The sequence below is a fragment of the Psittacula echo genome (assembly GCF_963264785.1).
Source record: "Psittacula echo genome assembly, chromosome: 20".
NCBI classification, from domain to species: Eukaryota; Metazoa; Chordata; class Aves; order Psittaciformes; family Psittacidae; genus Psittacula; species Psittacula echo.
The window spans coordinates 2230478-2252587 of record NC_137756.1 but is presented as its reverse complement, the minus strand read 5'-3'; the positions used below and the strand labels follow the sequence as shown (position 1 = coordinate 2252587).

Genomic DNA, 22110 nt, shown 5'->3' with positions numbered 1-22110 from the left:
AGAAAAGTATTTATTTATTGGGGGAAAAGGGGGGGGAAGGAAAGCGGGTTAAGGGAGGGGGAGGGAAGTGGTTTTGGAGACAAGAAGTGAAGCTGCCTGTTTTCCAGTAAGTAATGGAGAAATTCCAGGAGCCAGGGCTAAATATACTTGGCGATCAATACAGAAATGGCTCATTGTGAATAATTTAGCTGCCTGGTGCAGTGAGAGTTTTGAAACTAAAGGCAAAAAAGAGGCCATGGAGGGAGAGAGGAAATAAAATTCTCCTCTGGTCATGTCAGAGTCTTAACTTTTCCACTTAAAAGAAAATAGTTATGATTATTGGTCTCTCTCTTTTTTTTTTTCTTCTTTTTTTTTTTTTTTTTTTCCCCTCAATATATATCAAATGATAGCTAGGGGGTGTCATTCTATACAGTTACTTGGGTTTCTGGAAAGTAATAGCTTGTTCTGTGTCAGCAAAGTGCTTCCAGAAACTTTAAGATTGCTTCACACCACAAAATGCATGATCTGGGAATATTTAGTGTGATGTTCGGCCCCGTGCTGTGGCAGATAAATAGGGTTAGAGTGAACAGGTGCCCGTACAGGTGTGTGTGCATGTACAGTGGTGCGAGACAAAGAGTTGTAACAGACATGGGAGGGCTTATTTTTTGTTTAGCTCAGGATGGTGTCTCTTGGAGTGTGTGTGAAAAGAGCAATTGTTAGTAGTATCCATCTCTTCAAAGCCTGTTCTGGCTGTAAGCGCTTATAATTGATAAAGCATTACCATCCCAGCTTGAACAAGACAAGTGGGAAGTCAGGGAAAAACCTCTTGGATCAGGTGAAGATATGAGTAGGGGAGAAAGGGAAGTATGGTCAGATCAAGGTGATTCCAGTGCAGCCCGCCTAGGAAGCAGCTGAATTTCTCTACTCACATAATTTTCAGGGAGAGTTCAGTGATTTGCAAATGAGCACATGCAGTACACTTGTGTGTTTCTCTAGGCAATGGTTGCAACAGCAGTAAAATGGGCAACTACTTAGGGCTTTTAAGTAAGTTTAATCATTTAATGGTTGATACTGACAGGCGTCTTTGAGGGTGTACTTTTCTGCCTTGCAGCACTGCACTTTGACTATGGAAGCAGAGGCTGCTGATGGATATATAACATGTAAGTAGTCATTTCATTTGATTATTTTGAATTACTTTTCTTCTCCCTCTATCCTTTCTATAATACAGACACTTGAAACTTTAGCTTCCTTCTGTATGATTTTTGTATTGAGATGACACTGAATTAATGGCATTTAAACATAAGTTTTGTGTATGACTGAAAATTGCATGGGGATGGGCGCACGGGTGAGTCTAGGTCTCTAGGTCTAAGTATTTGCTGAGGATGAATGAACTTTGCAAATGAGAGTTCATCTTCAGAAATTCAGATTGCAGCAAGAAACTTTTTATGCCTTTCACTGTGCATTTCTCCTGTTTTCTGTGTCAGGGTGTATTTAAGTGCTTTGTTTGACAGTCAGTTAACCCAGAGCTTTGGAGGGGAAGGTCTGTATGGTGAAGTACTGTTTCAGTCTTTTCCTGCTCAGCCTGGATTCTCGGTGTCTGCAAATGGAAAAGCAAGTCTTAATTCCTCCTGAGACAAAGCAGCTGGGGCAAGGCTTATCACAGGTGTGTGTGTCTGAAAGACTGGTGACAGTAGGTTTGAGGGAACTCCTAAATCAGTTCGTCAAACCTTAACTTGTGGCAGCTGAGAGCTCAGTTTTTACATAGGCTCTGAAAGACCCCACCAGTGGAAGAGGAAAGGGTTGAAGGGAGCAGGTGGGCTGTAGTTCTTAATCATGGAATGGAAACTTACAGGGAACTTGTTTTGTGAAAACAGGTGACAATGAGTTTTCACCCGAAAGGGAGCACTCCGGCATGGCCATTGACCTCACCTCCAGCACACCCAATGGGCAGCATATCTCTCCCTGTCACATGGCAAGCAGTAAGTCTTTTCTTAAGCCTGTTTCTTTCTAGCGGCGTTTTTGGGTTAGTCTGGTCCTCCGGGTCCTCGGCTTGCTTACCAGGTCTTCACCACTGCTGTAGGCATTGCTAATAAAAGAAGAGAAGGAAAGGGTAGATCTTCTTTTTTTTTTCTTTCTTGTTCATGCTGGTGCCTCATCTAAACATGAACGGGATTACTAGTCTGAACTATCCCAAGGTGGCATTTGAGAGCTGGTCCTTACCTGTTCCAGGTAGGAAAATACTAGGCTTGACGTGTGCTGATTTTGTTTCATCAGGTTTTGAAATCCAAATGGAAATTGTTATTATTATTTACTGTGCTTCTCAGAATAGCTTGAAGTAGCTTTATTTGAAAACAAACATGTTTTATTTTCAAAAAGGGTTTACTCTGGCAAAAGTATTAAGTTAAAATATCTGGGTTTGATGGCAGGGTTTTATTTTACTGTTCCATATAGAAACTTCAGCATCCTATTCATTACCTCAGCTTTGCCTTGACAAGTCCAAAAGTGGTTGGGATAATTGGAAGTTTATGGCACTTGGTAGCTGAGTTTCTAACAAACTGAAAGGATTTTGTTTTAGAATGTCAGGGGAGAAATTGAGAAAATGTAGAGATTTGGCAGTCTGCTGAGAGTGTCAAGTGCTGATAATATTTTTATAATTATTTTCGTGCTATATTTTGGAAGTAGATAAATGTAGTTTACACACATTTTGTAAAACCAGCATCCTTCCTTTTCTCTGCCTGTGAGTGCCATGGCTTGTTTTACTGTTGGTTACAATGTTATATCAAGATATTTACCTTGAAGGACCTCTGTACTTCTGTTAAAAAATAATGTTACATTCTTTGCTTCCAGTATACTTTCAGAGGGTTCCTCTCTATGCGCTACTTATTTTCTTCCTAGTGTATGTACTATAGATATGTATTTATCTTTTTAAACTGTAAAAGAAAAAGAGAGCTTTCAGGGTTGCTTGCTTTCAAATACACAGTGTATTGCCTCAGAGTCATTCTTACTGAGAAAAAGATGTTACTTTCCTTTAAGAATTCTTTCCTCCTGCAAATTAAGGGTAAAACACAGTTTTTATGAGTCTTTAAAACTGAGGGTTATTATGAAGCTCTTCCAATTATATACATGTTGCTAGAGAATATGGTTGCTAATACTCTGGACTGAACTTTATATGACAACCGATCATAATTCAGCATCTTTAGACAATTCCAATCCTGCTGCACTGGGATTCTGATACATTTTATCATGTTGTAAAAGTTTTACTACTCACTTTCTTCATTTTCTTTGTTTCCTTTTTATTAATGGGAAGGCTTCATTGGAAGGGGAAAAAATATCCCTGTTTTAAATCTTCTTTACAATCTAGACTAAAAACCAGAGTCAAATTAGTGAATAAAAAAGATCTAGGATGAAGTAATGTAAAAATACTTTAACACATTCAGTATTTTCATGTTCATTGTGTTAACATTTTCAATGGTTTTTAAGCTTTGTTAGTTCTTGCAGCACACATATCTGCAGCCTTGCTGAATATCTCGGTTTTGTAGGTGTGTTTTTTGGTCTCTCACGGGTGTCTCAGCTGCTCTCATCACTGCTACCCTTCTGTTAACCATGTACTGCTGTTGAAAAATTGGGGGCTCTGCCTGGGTTTCCTAAGCCAAGCAAAACTTAAATTTGTTGTAATTTATATCCTCTGTTTTGCAGAGAGGAGGTTTGTTCTGCCTTAAACATGGAAGGTATTGATTAGAGGTTGTCGGCTTTTGTGGCAGCTGTTACACTGATTCATTTAGGGTTTTTGGCCAAATCTTGGATCTGGCATGTGTAGACTAAATCACCAGGCTGCGCTTTAGAGCTTTCCACCTGTTTTATAAGGTACAGGAAATTCTTTTAAAGGTTCCATAACCCAGGGGCCTGCGACCTTTTTTTTTTTTTTCTCCTTGGTTTGGTTTTTTTTTTGGTTTTGTTTTTTGTTTTTTTTTTTTTTAAATATGTATTTTTTAAAGGAGGGGCGGAGATGGGAGAGTAAGGAGGAATAGCTGTTTGAGGTATTTTGTATAATGTGGTAGCTCCTGAGGGATTGATTCATCATCCATCATTGGAAGTGGCTGCGTTGTACTTCAGTATGGTTTTGTTTCTAGTGGAATCACTGGAGGACAGATCCACTCTGCCGTTATAGTGAAGCCCGGGGCCTGGCATTCTGGCTGAGTAGGGTCTGCTGATGGAGGAGATGGTATGTAAGTAAGTACATGGATCAGACTGCAAATATTTCAGTCCTGGTTTTGTTGCCACCAGAAGGTGGATGGCCTTATTTAGCTGTGTGCTCAGGACATGCACCTGCAGGGTAGAGATCTAAGTTTTGACCTTTGTTCTTGCATTTCTTTGAATGGTTTTGAACCGCAGCTCTTAATTTAGCATTAATTTGTATCTGGCTCAAACAGAGACAAAACCATAAGAAGCAAATTTCTTGGATCTGTACTGAAATGACTGAGCAGCCCTCTCCCAGCAACAGTAAAATTATGTGCTAGGTAAAGAGTTTTCTATGTTCATTAGCCCTTGGCAATCCAAATTAGTAGGAGTTCTGGCTTTGCTACTGATGTTTTCGGGTTCTATTCCAAAAGGTTTCAGGTTAAATATTTTGGCTGGTGTTGGAGAGTTGTCTGCTGCATCCTTTAACCTATTATCATTTTCAAGTAGCTAGACGGTATGTATAGGTTATGGATGGGGCTGACACTCAAATTTCCTTGTGAATGAGATGATCCTGAAAGATAAATCACAGTAAATCGCCTGTCATAGCTAGCTAATGATCTTACATATACCTTGCGGTATGTATCTGCCTTTAGCAGAATACTGTATGTATGTTGGCAGATGCTCTATTCTAAAATAATAATTGTAGTTTTGTGTAAGCAGAGATTTAAAATATGTGTAAATAGTTAAACAGAATAAGTTGGTAGATCATCTCAGTGTCCTCTACAGTAAAAGACAAATTAGTGCTATACCTGCTGAGTACAGATGATACACTTACATAGCCCCAAATCTGAAAGTCCAGCTTTTCTTCTGATCTTCTGTAGGTAAACTCTTCCAAAGGCTAACACCCAGAGCTGGGCATCAAAGGCTCAATTAACTTTGTGTTGGCACTAGAGAGTTTCCTGCATGGCCCTAAGCCCTCCTATAGACCCCACAGGGTTCAAGGGACTCTGTGTTGTCGCCTTCAGTGAATGCTGAACTGGGCTGTAAGTGATCAGGAACCTCTGAATAGGAGCTGGCATGCTAATTAAAGGCTGATGGGGAATCCTTATAAAAGAGGCTTTAAAAGGAAATAATTCCCAGTCACCTCCTCATAATACCACACTGGGTTCTTACTACAGTTATTAGAGGTTTGGTTTTTTTTGTTTTTCTGTAGCTTAAAATGGACTTAGAATGTCCTCTTTAGAAACTGCAGGGCACAGTCATTTGATTAGTGAGCTCGATGATGGCTTTGTATAGGATGAAGGATACTTCTCGAAGACCACTTGCCTGGTGTCATGCAGAAAATAATAACATCAGCTATTAGCATCTGACAGTCAGTGACAGAGGAAATTTCCTCTTAAATTAGAGACTTTACAGTGGGTGTCTCAAATAACTTTATCTTTGCTTTCATAGAGAAAAGGAGCCCTTAAATGAAACAGAACAATCATAAATATCAAACCCAACATCTGATGTTTGAAACTGATTAAAATTGTGGTGCATTCTAAAGATGTGTTGTAGTAGCTTAAAGTGTTACTAAGTTATGAGAAATAATAGATTAAGAAAACAGCCACTGTCAGCTGACTCTGTTGCTGAAACGGAGGCGATTTCATTTTCTCCGTGGTGGGGAATGATTGTGCTGTCTGACAAGAGCACCCCAAATCTTTCTTGATTACTTTCATTTCTGAACTCCAAATTGTCCTACGACCCCTGTTTCATCACAATTGTGTTGTCCCCAGAAAAGGTTTCATGTACCAAAGCTGTATCAGCTCTGTATCTGTATGGATAAAGAAACCTAGCCGTTGATCTTTTTTCATCTTTTGGGATGAAACTGTTTAAAATTAGAGCTTGCTTCATGCCGCACCTACACGGCAAACAAGCCTTGCCATCACTAGTCTACTGCCCAGGCAAGTGAGGCTGGACCTTGCAGTGGGATTCTTTTGGCTCAGTATATGTTTTTTCAGTAGGATGAAGTGATGGGGGCTGAGCCTCTGCAAGAGGCTTTTCTTTAGGGAGGGTGGTTGGAGCTGGCTGGGCTTGGGCTGCTGGAGCGGGAACTGAATTAGTGCTTTGAGGCAGTCACTCCCCTGACACGAGCATTGGGGCATGAAGAATTCTGGCAGCCAAACTGTTGAATCCCCCTGAAGTGGCGATTCAGGTCTTCAGTTCTTCCAAGTATCTCGGAAAGTGTGAAACACCGCATATGGTGCTAAAAACTTGGACTGGATAACCTTGAGAGGCAGAGGAATCTCTTCAGCAGCCTTTAAGGAGTAGGGCAGGCAGCATCTATTGGTCTGGCTATCTTTCATGTTGCCTTGGTGCCGGGAGGTGGACTTCTGACCATCCCTTAGGATGTCCTTCAGTCCTTTGTGTCTGACGTTCCAGCCTTCACAGTATGATGTTTAGAGAGCTCAGCTGTGCCTGATACAGATGTACCTATGGTTTTGCAGGTTGAAGGGCAGTGAAGATGCTCTATGCCAAAATGAGCTTACACATAAGGGATGAGCTCAATAAAGTGTGGCAGGGAACTGGAAGAAGTGAACTCCTTTGACACTTACAGAAGCACTGACTTTGCATCAGCCTTTTAACCTCAGACTCCCTGGGAATTGTTGGAGGAATAATACTCATCAGAGTTTCAGCCAATGGATTTAGCTTTCTTGAAGTTTAAGGAGGAAAAATAAGAAATAAAAAGGTGATGATCAGGTTTTGAACAGAAATCTAGGGGGTTTTGACCACATCTAAAAACTGAAGTGCTGCAGAGTAGTGTTACGCTGCTTGTTTCTTGAAAAACAGAAAGAAAAAAGGGGTACCTGGAAATGAAATACTTTCTGGGATGCAACTTGGATTATTGTAACTTCATCCACAACAGCTTAGATTTTTCACACTGGTATGGTTAAAATAATGAAATAGTTCCTCCTATACAAACTCTGTGGATAAACTAACACCAAGTAGCTGCTGAAACTAATACGTGTTTAAGTAACTGCTGTCCATAGCTCACACTCCAATGGCAGTGGGTTCCCCTGTCGATTTTTCATATTTCTGTTACAGTCTCTCAGGCATTCCCTATGGAGTCAGATACTCGGCTGCAAAAACATTCCTCTCTCCCAGTGAGTGTTATAACGAGGGTGGAGCATAATGATCAGTTAATCTCATTAAAAAGGTTTTTATCCATTCTGATGGAAGCCTCCTGAGAGGTCATCTGCCAGGGCTTTGTTGCAGCACACACCTTTTCTTAGGGAGCTTCTGTTATTCTCTTGGACTGTCAGGTTTGGTTAACTTTCCTTGGTACACACCCTGTTACAACACTCAGTGCTCTTGCTAGCTTTGGAGTCAGCAAGTTTTCAAAGTTTGCCTCTGGAATTTCAGTTCCTTTTCAGACATGCCAACAAAAAGAGCAATCGTCATCTTCCTTGAAACATGGCACTTTGATAGCAGTTGCACAATGAGATACCTGTTAGAGAGCATTTTGTCTTTCCCATTCCTGAATCTGGGAGAATGTGCCTCTCATGTTGAAATCGATGGGTACTTTCTCCTGGGAAATTGGATCAAGGGCTTGTTTCCTATTCCTGTGGGCTACAGGCTCTGTCTAGTCCCTCAGGTAATTGACAGTTTGCAGGACTGGGTTTTACAAGTGGAAATGCAGCTACCTGTTGTCATCTTTGCTAGTTACAGAGGGTGAGCAATGCTTGTGCTCCTCTCAGTGCCAAGAGAGCACCTTGAAAGAATGATGCTATTCTAGCTGTGAGGAAAAGGCTTAAGCTCTCTTCTGCCTTTTCCTCAATAATCCCAATGAAGAAAACTCCTTAGGGGATCCACCTTGAAGCAGGTTGGTAGAAACTTTAAGAGAAGGCTGTGCCACTGTTCTCTGTAGTAACAAGATGTGTTGCTAGCCCAGGTGTGGAGCCTGTGCCATAGCACAGAGTGGTGAACGCTTGTTTAGAGTCCAAGTGTCTGGCTGCTGCATCCCAATGGAAGAAAGCAGAGCTGTGGTTATCACTGGCAAGTGGTGAGGCTTGACAGGTATGGGCTGGGTGACCAGAGGTCCAGCTTTTCTCTGGACTCTTGTCACCGTAGGGAAGTCCTTTCATGTTTCTGTGCTGCCTTTTTGCCCCTCTTGCCTTTTTTATGAATCAAAGAGGCTACAGATCACTTAGGGTGGTACATGTTAGGCCTTGTCGAAAGTGGGAATTTTATTACAATATCTACTTTGCTTAGGGGTTGTTTTACGTTTCATTTTTGCAGCCCCACAATGAGACACTTTCAGAAGTACCTGCATACCAGTGTAGCTTATTTCCTGTCCTGCGCAGGAATAATTGCGGTAGTCCTAAAGCACCCTGTTCTGGTGTGAGTACATTAGAGCAACCACAGCATTTTAACTCTTCCCATACATTACCAGGTCTGTGTATGGACAAACCCCTATTTACACTGCCCAGCAAAATGTGCCCTTGATCCAGAGCCAGGTTTACATTACCGGCTTGTGCTGGCACTGCTGTGTCAGCCTGTGGCTTTGGAGAGCTGTAATCCCTCACAGGCAGAGCAGTGCTGGCAGAAGCTCCTGCTGTGAGCGTAGCCGTGGCTGGCAGGGTCACCTGCAAGTGGTGTTACAGGTGTTACACAGGACTGTACCGTAAAACAGCATGCCCTGTTCCTGGAAAGGCTGATTGATGCCCCTTATTTCTACGCTGATAAAAAGCTTCCATGAATTAGAACTTCTTTTTTTGTTTTAACTGACTTACTCTTTCTCCACGCATCCCTGCTTTCTGCTTTGGAGGTTTATTCCAGTAACGTTACGTGACCAAGGCATAGCACCACAGAGGTGGTGTGCTCTGTGTGCATCATACCTGCTCTTTTAGCTCATGGTTGCTGTATTCAGCCTCTCCAGAGAGGTTACAGGGCACTGGGTCTACCCTCTGGGGAAGCCAAGATTGTTGTTGATCCCTGTGCTCTTGAAGGGAATGTTATGGGGGATGTACACTTGGATGTGGTTGTAGGTCAGTCTTAGGGCTAAACTGCACTCTCATCCCTGGTGTGGAGGGTGTGAATCTACTAGCTTGTGGTGAATAAAAAAGACAGCAGTTAAGTGCATGGTGTCCCTAAACAGGTAGGAGCCTGTTTAGCAGACTGAGTTTTACGTAAGGCAGAAGCCAAGGAATCCAGATCACTCCAGACGTGCCTCCAACTCTCCCCACCACAGCTTTATGAAGAAGCTGCACCAACTGGGGCTTTTTTGCACCTTTTTTCCACTGGGTTATTGGTACCATTTGTGAGGCTGTTCTGGGCACAGGTGTAGTCACTGTAATAGGGGAAGTGGGAAAGGGAAGACTAGTGGGAATATTTAAGTCCTTTCCCTATCACTGGGCTGGAGAAGGCCTTTTGAGGACTCAGCTCTAATGTTTGCCCTGAAGCTTCATGCAGTGGGGATAGAAGACCCAGCTACATCTTGATGCTGCTGATGTCGGGCCCTTTGTCCTGGGAAGTCTGAAGCAGTTTCCAAAGAAGGTAGGACATACCGAAGCACAGAAACTCCATTCACCTTGTCTGTCTGTTCTGTCTATCACCTTTTTTCTCATGACGTTTTTTCTTCTGTGGGGAGGTAAGGTAGTTGTGTTTCATCTCCAGCTAATGGAAGATCTGGGCAGGGCTTACAATAGAGGTGCTCCATTTGCAGTTAAACCACACACATGACAGAGCTTGACTTTTCGATGAGGGGTATTTTCTTGTTTATCCCCTTTGTTCCTCCACTTGAACAAAACAGGTGTTATGCTAAACATATTGATGCTGTTGCCTTCAACAATAGACTGGAGTTTTTTCAGCTCCTTATGAGTCATGTTTCCCTTGCATTCCTCTCAGCCTCAAAAAAAATCCATAATTCCATCAGAAGAAAGTGATGTTGTCCTGGTTTTTTTCAAGGGACATGTGTTCCCTCAGTCCATGAAAGTTATGTTTCTGAGTGGCACAGAAAGCTGGCTGGAGAAGCCTGTGATACACCCAAGTCCATGTTATTTTTTCTCATAATTACGCTTTGGGAATTTGTGTGTGTGCAGTCATATGAGATTTCACACCTCCTCTTTCCTAGTCCTCAGCTTAGCCTTTGGACATTTTATGTTTCCCTTTGCAAACAAATGTGCTTTTTAGGTAATGATCTAGCCACAAAACACAAACTGAGAGAATTTTTGGTAACTGTATCTGTGTGTTCTTTAAACTTCAGCAGCAAAAATTAAACACCTGCTTCTGTCCAAAGAGCAGCAAACAGGATGATATGAATTCCCTTCTTTTGAAAATGAAAGAAGTTGCCTCTTTCTGTATGAAAACTGCAAGTCTTTTTACACGGAAGAGGTATGAGGTCTATTCATTTGGGGAAGAGCAGCTATTCTCTTTAAGTCATGGATGGTTTAGAAGTTTCCAGGGAAGAGCTGCAGTAGATTGAAGATCTTGTTCTGGTTAGCAGCCAGGTCTGTGATACTGGGTGAAGGCTCAGGCATAGAAGAAAATGGTGTTTGACTTTGGTGGGGTTTTATCTTGTTTATTGAGAAATTGATATCCAGCAGTGTGTGTTTTGCTTTGTTCAGATAATGGCTCCTGAAGGGGAACAAATCTTATTAATTAGCAGTTTTGCATACTGCTTTTAATTCCTTTCCTAGGTACGGGCTTTGTGTTGCACATGCAGTGTCATGGTGAGAGGCCTCTCTCCCTGCATTTCTGGAGAGTTTGCAATGATCTGGCACCTGTGCAGAGTTTGTCCCTGCAGAGAAATATTTTAGAATACACTTTTGGGCCTTAAATTCACTCAGTGCCTGAGTCCTTATCACCTTTCAGAAGTAGGCATGTCCTAGACATAGATGTGTGTAATAGTTTTACAGTTTGATCTCCCCAGATTAGGTAAACTTTACCAGTTCTTTGGACCTTGTTACCAGCACGGGTGGTTCCTGTTTGAGGTTAATACATCTCCATGCAGCTGCCTGGAACAATCTGGGGTATCAGCTTTACTTGAAACCCCCTGTTTGAAATTTTTCCTCTAGCTTAAATGCACAGGCCTCTCTCTCCATCACTGTTAGGTTTTATCCTTTGAATAATCTATTCTTCTGGAGTGTAATGGAATAATATCTGCTAGTTATATCATGCATTTCAACAATAAATCTTCTAGAGCTTCACAAAGGATTGCCAGCTGAAGAGATACAAATGGGTGAATAAAATTGTAGGCTGAAGAGGTGGAGAAAAATTAGAGAAATTGATGTTAGTATGAGTTCAACTCCTGTAGGTGGGAGGCAGTCAGCTTCATCATTTGTGTATGTGACTTCAGAATGTCAGATTATAGGTGGGTCTTGAGTTCAAAAGAATGATGTGCTGGTTGTGTATTTAAGGGTCAAGTAGTATATGACGTTAGCAGACTGTGAGAGCTCTGTGAGTTTATTCTTGCATTCTTTTAAATTTATAGTCTATCAAAATTTCTTCATTTCCCTCGAATCCCATACATTTGAATGTGAGTATAAATGCTTTCACCAGTCAGCTGCCCCCAAATTAGCTAGTATCAGTAGAGAAGGTATGAAAATGTGTCCAGCCCTAGTTTATGACAAGCCTGTGCATGTGAGATGTGTGTAAATACAAACGGAAGGCACTTCAGGAGAGTTTCGGTCACATACTACGGAGACATAGAAGCTTGAAAAATACTGGAATCATGCAAGTCTTATGAAATTAGGAAGCCAGAAAGAGGAGAGGTATGTGACTTATGCCTCTGCTAAAGGAAAAGCTATTAAGCGCCACCCTTTTCAAATGTCAAATTCATGGGAAAAAGTTGTTGGAAGCCAGTCTCTGCTAAGGCTGCTGCTCACAGGACCTACATTTTGTTAGATGTTTGTGCAAAATCACCTCACTGCTTGGACTGTGAGATCAGACACGACTCAGGCTATCAGCACGTAACATGGTTTCAGGTTGCTGTCTTACTGCTTTTGTGCTAAAATGCTGTAAAGAGGCATTTGCCTTTTTCTCACACTTTTCAAGTGCTTGGTTTATTTAATGTCATTAGTGCTATTGTTATTTAAATTTAGCTTCTGACTGGTAATCATTAAGTATTTATAGAAAAATTGATAGCGGTGAGATTTTTTTGCTCTAGTAAATATATATCACATATGTATTCAAAACCAAAGCAAACTGCAGTGCATTCCAGGAAATAATCTATAACGATGCTCTGTAACGTACTTGCTCATCTTCGTGTCAAGATGCTTTATTTGTGTCCTGACTGCAGCCAATCCTGCAGTGGAACCCTGGCTAGTTTTCTTAACGGCCTAGAACAACAGAGTACAGTGTCTTAGGAAATGAGTAAAAATAGGTTTTCATTGTAGAAACGTGGATAATAATTGCCATATAATTATTCAAGGTTTCTTAGTGACTGTATATGGGGAGATCCTTAAGTTTTATGTGACATCTGATTTATAGCACTCCAGCAATAGACTACTGTGCTAGAAGAGAATGGTGCTAGGGTATTGGTTCTGCTTTGCTTATGCTGATCACTATCATACATTCTGTTTTCTCAAACACGTGGATGTTGTTTGGTGCCTCAGCTTGTCATGTTTTCCCCATCTTTGCTATTATGCCTTTATGAAACTAGTAGTGTGTGAGTCCCTTTAAGGAATTTCTGATGTGTCTCCTATTGTGAGGTCAGTACTTGGGTCTGGGTAGAGCAAAACCAGCCCTGTGTTTGGGAGCAAGAAAGTGGTTTTGAGCAAAGGTAGCAATGTGGCTGCTGACGATGGTGGTTTAAAACCATTTAAAACCAACGCCTAGTTAAAAAACTGGTAACTGTGACCTTAAACTGGTTTAAGGCTAGAGTTCATTGGAGGGGTATGGACAAAAGCATGGGATCTATAAGGTGCCTGACATGTGAACAAGACAATTGTTTCTCCAGCCTGGATCTCTACATCATATTTTTGTGCAACTGTAAGTGGAATGGATCTTGGTAGACCATCAAAGAGATGACCTGAATAAATTGTTCTGGCCAGGTGTTTTGAAGAGGGGGATGCTTCCATCTGAGTTGGCGATGAGATATCAATTTATAATTATGACTGTAGTTTATTATAATAATTCTAATTATATATATAAACAGTTTAATCTACTATAATGCGATATGATAACATTTGCTGAGCTTTGGCTGCTTTCAGATAGTGAAAATGTGCTGGTGGTTGTTGGCTAGGATTCAGAAACATTTGTCAAAATTTTGTGCACTATGTGAACAACAAAATTTTGTGTGGATTAAGCAATTATTAATTCTCTCCCATTATCCATCAGATAAAACTACAACTAACTCATTAACCGAAATTAATGGTAAATAAAGCCGATCTGTTGTTGAGGAGGCTAATTAGGACAGTAATTGTGTAATGATGATGCATTTAATTTCAAAATGCAGATTTAAAAGCATCTCTTTTTGGCAGTGATAGGGCAAGGTGTGAAATGAAGTGGGATGCTTATCACTGGCATTGGCCTCTTAATTAATGCCACCAGGATTGCCTGTGGCTTTAGGCTTATTCATGCCCCCTGTAGAGCCCTCAGAAATGTCCTAATTCTGCTCACATTGAAGCCAGTAGTAAAACAGCTTTTTTTCTTACTTCAATGGGAAGAAGGTGTTACGTGGAAGCACTGGTGTAAAACATTGCATGCTCCTGGGTTTACTACTGCAGCAGCGCATCCGAATGTCTGAGCTCTGGGAATACTGGCTGTGCTTTGGGATTTGCTGCTGACTTGCCATGGAGATAGATCTGGAGTTTCAGGCCAACAGAACTGAATTGTGACTCAATGTTTTAAAAATGGTTGAGTGAGTAATTTTCCATGCAAGTTCCATTACAGTATCTTATGCCCCAAGGATTATTTACTGTAGATGAACTTGCGACATTTTTTTCACTGCTATATGTAATCTGGGATTTTAATAAGAAAGGAACAGTTTAAATAGGATGGTGTTTTACCCGAATTTCCTCGTTCTAACAATAAAATCAGCATCACTAGTAAAATCAGCAGTTGTACCTGCTAGACTGTATGCACAATTTCTTTAATCTGTTGTCAAAAATATATTAAATGCTACTATGAGGTGTAGAGTTTTTTAGCAGAGTGCGTTTTGTTTAAATCATTAACAAAGAAATGGGCACTGGATGCAGAATATATGATTCACCTTGTCTCATCCTTTCTAATCACTCTACTGATTTCTTTCCTTCTGACTTGGTTTAAAGGGAATTACAGAACTAAAAGCATTGAATTAATCTTGAATGTTCCCACTAATCAGTCTTGAAGGGAGTTTCGAGCATAAATACACTTTTACCTATTTTATTTTTAAGTTTTCCTCTGTAAGTTATTTTTCTTGTGCTTCCTGGTTCATTGGGAAAGAAACCCTACGAGCATGTTTTAGTTACATCACTAATATTAGAACTGAGTAATCGGGTGGCTTTGGCAGCAGCCTCATTTATAAATTGGTGGTGAGCAGATGGCTCACCGAGTTGGCATGCCAACTCCAAACTTTCACAATCATGAGTCAAGTTTGAAATCGCAAGATTGCCTTACATGCCATGAGCTGATTTTTTTGGGTGTTTGTTTAATAAATGTAATTCTCGACGTCCCTTCTCGTTTCTGAGCTGTGTTTTGCACTGAAGCATGGCTTCTCAGTGATCTCTAGGGCTGGGAATTCCTGGGTTTTTTTCTTCATTTAATGAAGGTGGAGCCTCTTGAAGCCACTTATCCAAAAATCTTGCTGCTAAGAAAAAGCAGTAAATATCAGGCTAAGGGACATGAAAGTGAGACTTTGCAATCCTGGCTAACATCAGATATTTCAAATGGTTGAGATCATTCACGATTATCCTTTCAGCAGCTCCTCCTTTGTTCATGCAATAATTTACTAGAAATAATTTGCAGGTATCTCTAATCCTGGGTATGCAAATCTGTGCCAATTTGTTTGTTTCCCAAGTGTGGGGCTTCAGTTGTTAAGCTGCATAAAGTACAAATGTTATATTTTGAAATGCAAGAGTGAATATTTTCTGTAAGCAAAATGTAGCAATAAGAAAACAGAGCTGAGCTGAAGTGCTCAGATGTTCTCACTGTAAACATAGCGAAGTTCCAAAAGGGTCAGATCTTGATCCACTTGAGAATTTGGACAAATACTACCGGAAGGATTTTTTTCTGTTGTCGGTTTTTGGTTTTTTGTTTGTTTGGGTTCCTTTTTTGTTCTTTTTAAGCCATTCCTTCAACTAAAATGAACATGGTATATATGGGTTATAATGCATTGTGGGACCTGTTACAGAATGATAATTAGGCCTTATTCCTAAATGATTCCACACGAAGTGTGCTATTGTAAATGCTGAACAACAGCGTTTCATCCATAACCATGTAATTGGTGTGTGTAGCTAATTAGTGTGTGTTCAATTTAGGCCCAGATTTTTTGGAAATGTCTCCTGTTCTGGTCCTGATTTAGCAAAGCTCTTAAACAGATGATTAACTTCCACTGGCTTTAATAGGACTTAAGCGCATTCTTAATCGGGGCCATTGTGTCAAGTCATGTCTCTTGGTGACAATCAGAACAACCTGCCAGAGACACAGGAAAAATATCTGTAGGTCCTCCTTAAATTTAGATTAATAGTTTTTTTAATCTGTGAGGCATTTTATTTCAGAACCTGAAATACTGTGTAGATCTCGCTTTTTTTTCTGAATTTTCTTTCTTTTTTTGTTAAAGCAAACGGTTATTGTCACAATCTAATTGTATGTATAAAGTTTAAAGATTTTAACTAGCTTGGCAGGAGGCTGTTTACATCAAATCTGCTCAATACACCTTTGAGATGGAAAAGAATATGCATCGGAGTGTGCCTCGCTTGAATATAAATGTCAACGCTGATAGATATCTGTGATAGAAAATTTGTGTGGGAGTAATAATTTAGTAATAAAATAGGTCAAATTAATTCTTATGCTGAAGGGGATACCTTACAATAACCATTTTGTAATTTTATGTTTGACAGTTTGCTCTGCATTATGTGGATAGGTGGAGCCGAGATAATGTAATCCATTTCCAGTTGTAAACAAGATTGCTTTAAGAGCTGCTGTAGTAAGATGCATGTTGGCTGACTTTAAGCTGAAAGGTAATTGCCTCTGAATATTAATGTGCATGTGGGGATTTTGTTTTTAATTCTGGGATTTCGTCTTTGCCCTATAGCAGCTCTGAAGAGGCCCTTCTTTTCCCAAAACCCACTTGGCTGCTGATTGAAGCTGAGGGCAAGTGTTGTGCTTTGGGCCCTTTGCTTTTATTTTATGTGGCCTGTGCACCTTCGAGAATGCTGTTTTCTTTGGCTATTTTCTTTTTTTGTTAACCACCTTTTGAGTAGGTGAGTTGTTTTGGAGATGCTCTTGCTGTCCTACAGCAGCTATGGCTAGTTTGTGGGCTCGGGGAGGATTGATAGGTTGTAAGAAAGGGGAGAAGTTGCCTGCACTGACTGAATTGTAGCCTCTTAAGAGAGATGAAAGTTAAGGTGCTGATCCTGTGCTGTGTAGCTGGAAAAGCTTCCTCAGGAGTAATTTAGGATTTACCTACGGCCCAGTGCATTCTGTGGGAGATTCTCCGTATAGTTCAAAATGCTTTTGGAGTAGGCCCGTATCATGGGGGCAGATTTTAGATAGTGGCAAACTTCATCTGGGGGAATATCAGCTGGCTGCATTTGTATATGAAATTATTTTAGGCATCGAAGAGAGCAACTAGGTCGCAATCAATTTGTACCTAGTCTTTCCCTTTAAATCCTAGCATTTAGCTGCTACGAGCTATTCCATTACCTGCTGCCTACAGCGAGGCTCAGCACTGGTTACAGTGGGATTGGTGTTGAGCAAAGTGTAACTGCAACTCTGCTCTGGAGGAAACTGCAGTCAGAGTGCTGCAGGAGCTTGAAAATCTATTTATGTGCCAGGTTCTAACCTGCATGTGTTTTAAGGGCAGTGGGTATGTGGGCTGTCACTGTTCAAAGATGTTATAACTGCAAGTTAAATATAAGGAAGAAGCTCTTCCCTGTGAGGGTGCTGAGGCGCTGGCACAGGGTGCCCAGAGAAGCTGTGGCTGCCCCATCCCTGGCAGTGTTCAAGGCCAGGTTGGACACAGGGGCTTGGAGCAAGCTGCTCCAGTGGAAGGTGTCCCTGCCCGTGGCAGGGGTTGGAGCTGGAGGAGCTTTAAGGTCCCTTCCAACACAAACCATTCTGTGATTCTGTAGGTGCCCCACATGCCCTTCTAGCAGAGGTAATTATTCTTAAGGCAGGCATTCAAACCAGAGTCTAATGTGCCTTGTTCTCTGGCAGCGGTTTTTCTGAAAAAGAAAAAACAAACAACAAAATGGAGTATATTTTAGCCTAGATGGATTCACTGATCCAGTTTGCTGCCCAGTCTCATGAAGCAAGAGAGTGGTATCTGAGCAGGGGTGGGAGCTCCTGGTGCTGATGTTTCTGCAAATGTATACTGAACCAGAGCGATGGGGGCAGCAGCTCAGAGGCACTGGCTTTGCACCCAGCCCCTTCTGTAGGTCACCTTTAGCTCATGCCTCATGATTGGGCTATAACCTCACATAATGTCTCTAGTTAAGCAGTAGGCAGAAGATAGGTGTTGTTATGGGTGGGAACTGCTCAACAGAGCCAGCTGTGAGTCTTCCACATCCTTGCGTATTGCACAAATTTTGGGGTATTGAGGTTTTTGGTTTAGAATGATTTTTAAATTTCCACAGTGCCCTGTCTCTAGTGATTTGGTCTGACACTTCTCGAAGTCAAGGGGAGTCCTTGTGGTAATTCAGTCATTTTTGCAATGTGATGCTGCTTGTAGCAAAGCTGTTCTATGGATGCCTTTGCTAAAAAATTACTTAGCTACAGAAACATTTGACTGTAGGCTGGTAAACAGAAAAAGTGAGGGTGTGTGGGTTTGTGAATGTATGTTGCCCATTAAGGAGTCTCACTTTATGCTGTGGCTGCTTCATTACTATGATAAAAATAACATAAAAGGATTCTAATAACTAATTATCTTGTTCACTAATGGATCAAGCATTGTCTTAAGGGCAGCAGTTTAAAGGAGTCTGTTTAATGAAAGTTGACTGGAGGTATGTCCTGTGGCTATTACAAACTTTGTTTTATAATAGCATGTATTTTTCAGCAGCTCCTTGCCATGCTGTAATGTGGTTGGAGTGGGAGAAAGAAAACTGGCCATTTCCCGGCAGATAGCGATAAGTTTCTACTCGGTCAGAATGCTCTATATAGTGTGATAGGTTTATAATTATTATCCTAAGATTGATGTTTTTTTGGGGGGAGTGTAAATTTGTGCAGCAGTAATCCATTAAGAAATCAATAATCATTCCATCCTGAAATGCAGTTTCTCTACAACATTATAAATACACACCAAAGACTTTAATGTCATTTTGTCTCCCCTTCTCCACCCCACTCCTCCCACTTCCCTGAACTCCCAAGTTCAATGTCCTTTGCTGTGTTGGAGAAACAATGATGTGGTAGGACTTTTCAGTTGGTTAAAACCAAGGGTGGTAGTGTTAGCATAATCCTGAGAGCCAGTAAAATACTGTAGTGTGAACTTGGCTTCCCCTGCAGTACCCTTTTGATCATGGAGAATTTCCCCTTCTCCTCTGCTTTGGTTTCATCCCTGGTAAGATGGGGATGATGAAGATTCATGCCTTGCTCTTCTCTAGAGGACTGTGGAGAGGAAGTGCTGTATAAGTGTGAAGTCGTGGTATGTGTATGTTTCCTTTTCCTTGCTCCTCCTCCTCATTCAGTCTTGCTTCTTTATGTAACACTACAGAGGTTTGACTATCAGAGACCAGCACGTCCTGCAGGACTTCCCCTTTTTGCTCTGAATTCTCCCCAGCTGGGCAAAGACATTTTCTAAATGCTGCTGTAAGTTATCCCCTGATCTAGAGAGCTGGAAACCTACTTTATCTCAGGGTGAAGGTGTTTGTAGCTGATAAGTAGTAGACTCTGAAGAAGAGTAAGAGTAGTATTTGTGTTTCTCAGTGGAAGGCTAAAAAAGCAAGATGCTGGGCTGGCCTGATTTTGATCTTGCAAGGAAAATTAACAGCATTTCCCTGCCCCATCCCTAATGTAGTAACAGCCACAAAACATGGAGTACTTGTAATGTTATGTTTCCATGTCTTCTATTTTCATTCTTCCTCTACTTCCTGTTTGTTAGAGGTGGTTGAAAAATCAGTTTTAATGAAAAATACCTCCATTTTCCACTTGAGTTTAAATTACTATAATTTTTAGCCAGCTCTGCTGTTCATTAAAAATGGAGCATTCTTTAATGATAGGGTTGTATCTTACATCCCTGATACTTATCCAGGCCTAATTTCACTCTGTTTTCTCATCTGCCTCAATAAAAGGCATGCTCAGCTTGGAATGGGTGCAGTAACTCAGTACCTGCCTCTTACTTTTCTGAGAACATTGTCATCTAGTACATGGATGCTCACCAGCTGTTTCGGCTTTGAGAGGGAGAGAAAGACCCGAGTGTTCATTACATCTTTCCTTTTGAGATTTGAGTATCTCGGGTTATGTCCAGAGGTCTAAGCGAGTGTAAAGTGTGATGTTTGCTTGTCACTTGGCACATGTGGACCTTTGCTTATCAGAGAAGGCTATGGGAATATCCATAGCGGTAGAATTATTCACATATTTCAGTCTTCACATCTACTTGCATCTTGGACAGGGGGTTTTCAAGAGCTGGTAATGAGTGAAACTGGACACTTAAAAGCCAAGAACACTGCTTCTCATCTGTGTAGTTGCTCTAATGCAAATTTAAGGCTAGTGTGGTTGTAAGTTCCTCACTGTAATCCTCTATGGGGAAAGCTTTCACACATGGCTTGATTGTGGGGCAGCTTGACTTCCACTGGTTTGCACTGGGAAGTGTGAAGTGATGGTAAGTGGAAAAGGCCCAGATGGCAGCAAAAAAGTTGGTCTTGTCAATTGTGTTTGCAGGTTTCCATTCAGCATTGACTTGTTGTCATGTCAGTTGCTTTTTTTTTTTCCTAAGGCCACAAACTCCGTATTAGGTTGCTTTCCCATCAATAAAGAATACTTCCTTATTTACCTAAAACTGTCCCTCTTGCTCAGATGATGGGAACATAAGAGTTTAGCGAAGCCTGGTACTTTGTGGGGTTTGACTCTTCTTAATTCAATACCTTGTCACTTGTGTCACTTCTCCATTGGCCCATGTACTGATCAATGGCTTTTACACATGAACACAGTTCTTAATCTGCAAATAATTCCCCTGACCCTGGTCAACTTGTGATACAGAAGCAGCAGCTGATTGACAGCTGATTTTTATGCAATGATTTGCTGAAGTGTTCATGCAGATGACACGTGGCTTTTCAGTGAAATAGGAAGTCTTTATCACATCTTTTTGGGTTTTACCCATTACCTTCTTTTTCCAGTGGTCTGCAGAATGATGAGTGCTAAAAGCCCAATATCAGCTCACAGGATGCTGTGTTTAACAGATAGGGTTTTACTAGCTCTTGGTTGCATTTGTCTTTACTTTCTTTACTTCACAAGTCTCTATTTAGAATTACCTGTGAGTGGTTATTTTCCAGTGTGCTTTTTTTAAGACAAACTTTCCTCTTTTTTTGGTTTTTCTTTTTTTTTTGTTTGTTTTTTATTGTTGCTGCTGGTTTGTTTGTTTGTGTTTTCGTTTGTTTGTGGGGGTTTGGGGTTTTTTTTAATTACCAAAAGCTCATCACCATGTTGCTAACTTATGAATGTGTACGTGTCCACCGGTAGCTTGAATGGCACGATGGAGAAGTTGCTGTAAGTGGCTCTTTGGAAAGAAAATTCTTCAAAGAGAAATATTTAACAAATTGCAGGATTAAGAGATGCCATCTCAGTAAGTTAGAGTTAATTGACTGTGTCCAAAGCATTTTAAAACAACTTCCTGAAGATTCTGTATGTTAGGCTTGGAGTGCCTTTCTAGGAATGCTAGACACTGAGGCTACTTCAAAGGCTGGTTCCATCTAAAAAGTGCTTATTTTCCAATTTTTTTTTTTGTTTTCTAATTTCCAGACTCAAAACTGTTCTGCATTGTAGCTATGGGTCTCCCTGAGGGGTTTAAGACTGTTTAATAACAGCTTTACTCATCTTTTTTGTGTGTTTGCCCCTCTAGGAGTATCCTATGCTGTAGCGACTGCAACTGCTACTCTGGAAAACAGTTGCAAGCTGCTCTCAGTCTGTGGGCAGTAACAGTGCTGCAAATTGTAGTCAGGTCTCTGTGTTACCTCATTTTTTCTATTTCTGTTGCTGTGAGCATTATCAAAGTCTCTCAAGTGCAACATGTTGACCACAAGCCATGTGAAAGGGCCAACGGTCCTAAACTACTGGTTCAACTTTATGCTTGTAGATGTGGTTTAAATCCTATTGGAATTAAAAGGGAAAAAGAACCCCAAGTCCCCTTATTAGTGGTAGGGGGCTATGGATAAGGTTCGGAAAGTTGGTTTTTTTTTATTTAATCCAAAGTTTTTAAAGCCCACTTTAGTGATGAATAAACAGCATCCTCTGTATTTTCAGAGAATGGAGGTAGGAGAAGAACTTCCACTTTTTAGCAAGAACCAACTGTCTTTGGGGTGCCTCACTTGGGATATCATAGGCCTGACTTTTAGAGATGGCATAGATTGCTAGACCATTTCAAAATGGATCAGGAATACAATCAAGTAGGACTCTTGAAGAGCTGGTCTTAAGTGACTTGGTCAATGACATGCAGTGAGTCAACGACTGAGCCACAAGCAAGCTGAAATGCCTGTCTTCCAGCTACAAGTTCACTAGGCCAGCATTTCTTGCTCTGTGGGTTGTATAGAAGTGTTAAATGTGCTTAATGAAGCTCCCCTTCTTTTTTTCACCCCCAATGTCACCTCTAAAAGTCAAGGTAAACTGTAAGAAAGAAAGAAA

At 40.9% G+C, this 22110-nt stretch overlaps 1 protein-coding gene across 4 annotated transcripts in view; it reads left to right on the top strand.

The window, feature by feature from the left end:
- Positions 1 to 1093: 1093 nt before the first annotated feature.
- The window catches only part of IKZF2 (IKAROS family zinc finger 2), a gene marked incomplete at both ends in the record, with an annotated part of 107613 nt that continues 86596 nt past the window's right edge, over positions 1094 to 22110 (top strand). For 3 of the 4 annotated variants that reach the window (XM_080632028.1, XM_080632026.1, XM_080632027.1), the window contains 2 exons: positions 1106 to 1139; positions 1854 to 1958. In XM_080632028.1, the coding sequence (XP_080488154.1) occupies positions 1106 to 1139; positions 1854 to 1958 (139 nt within the window). Of the gene's footprint in view, positions 1140 to 1853; positions 1959 to 22110 lie in introns of all 4 variants that reach the window. The other variant, XM_080632029.1, reaches the window with a different exon arrangement.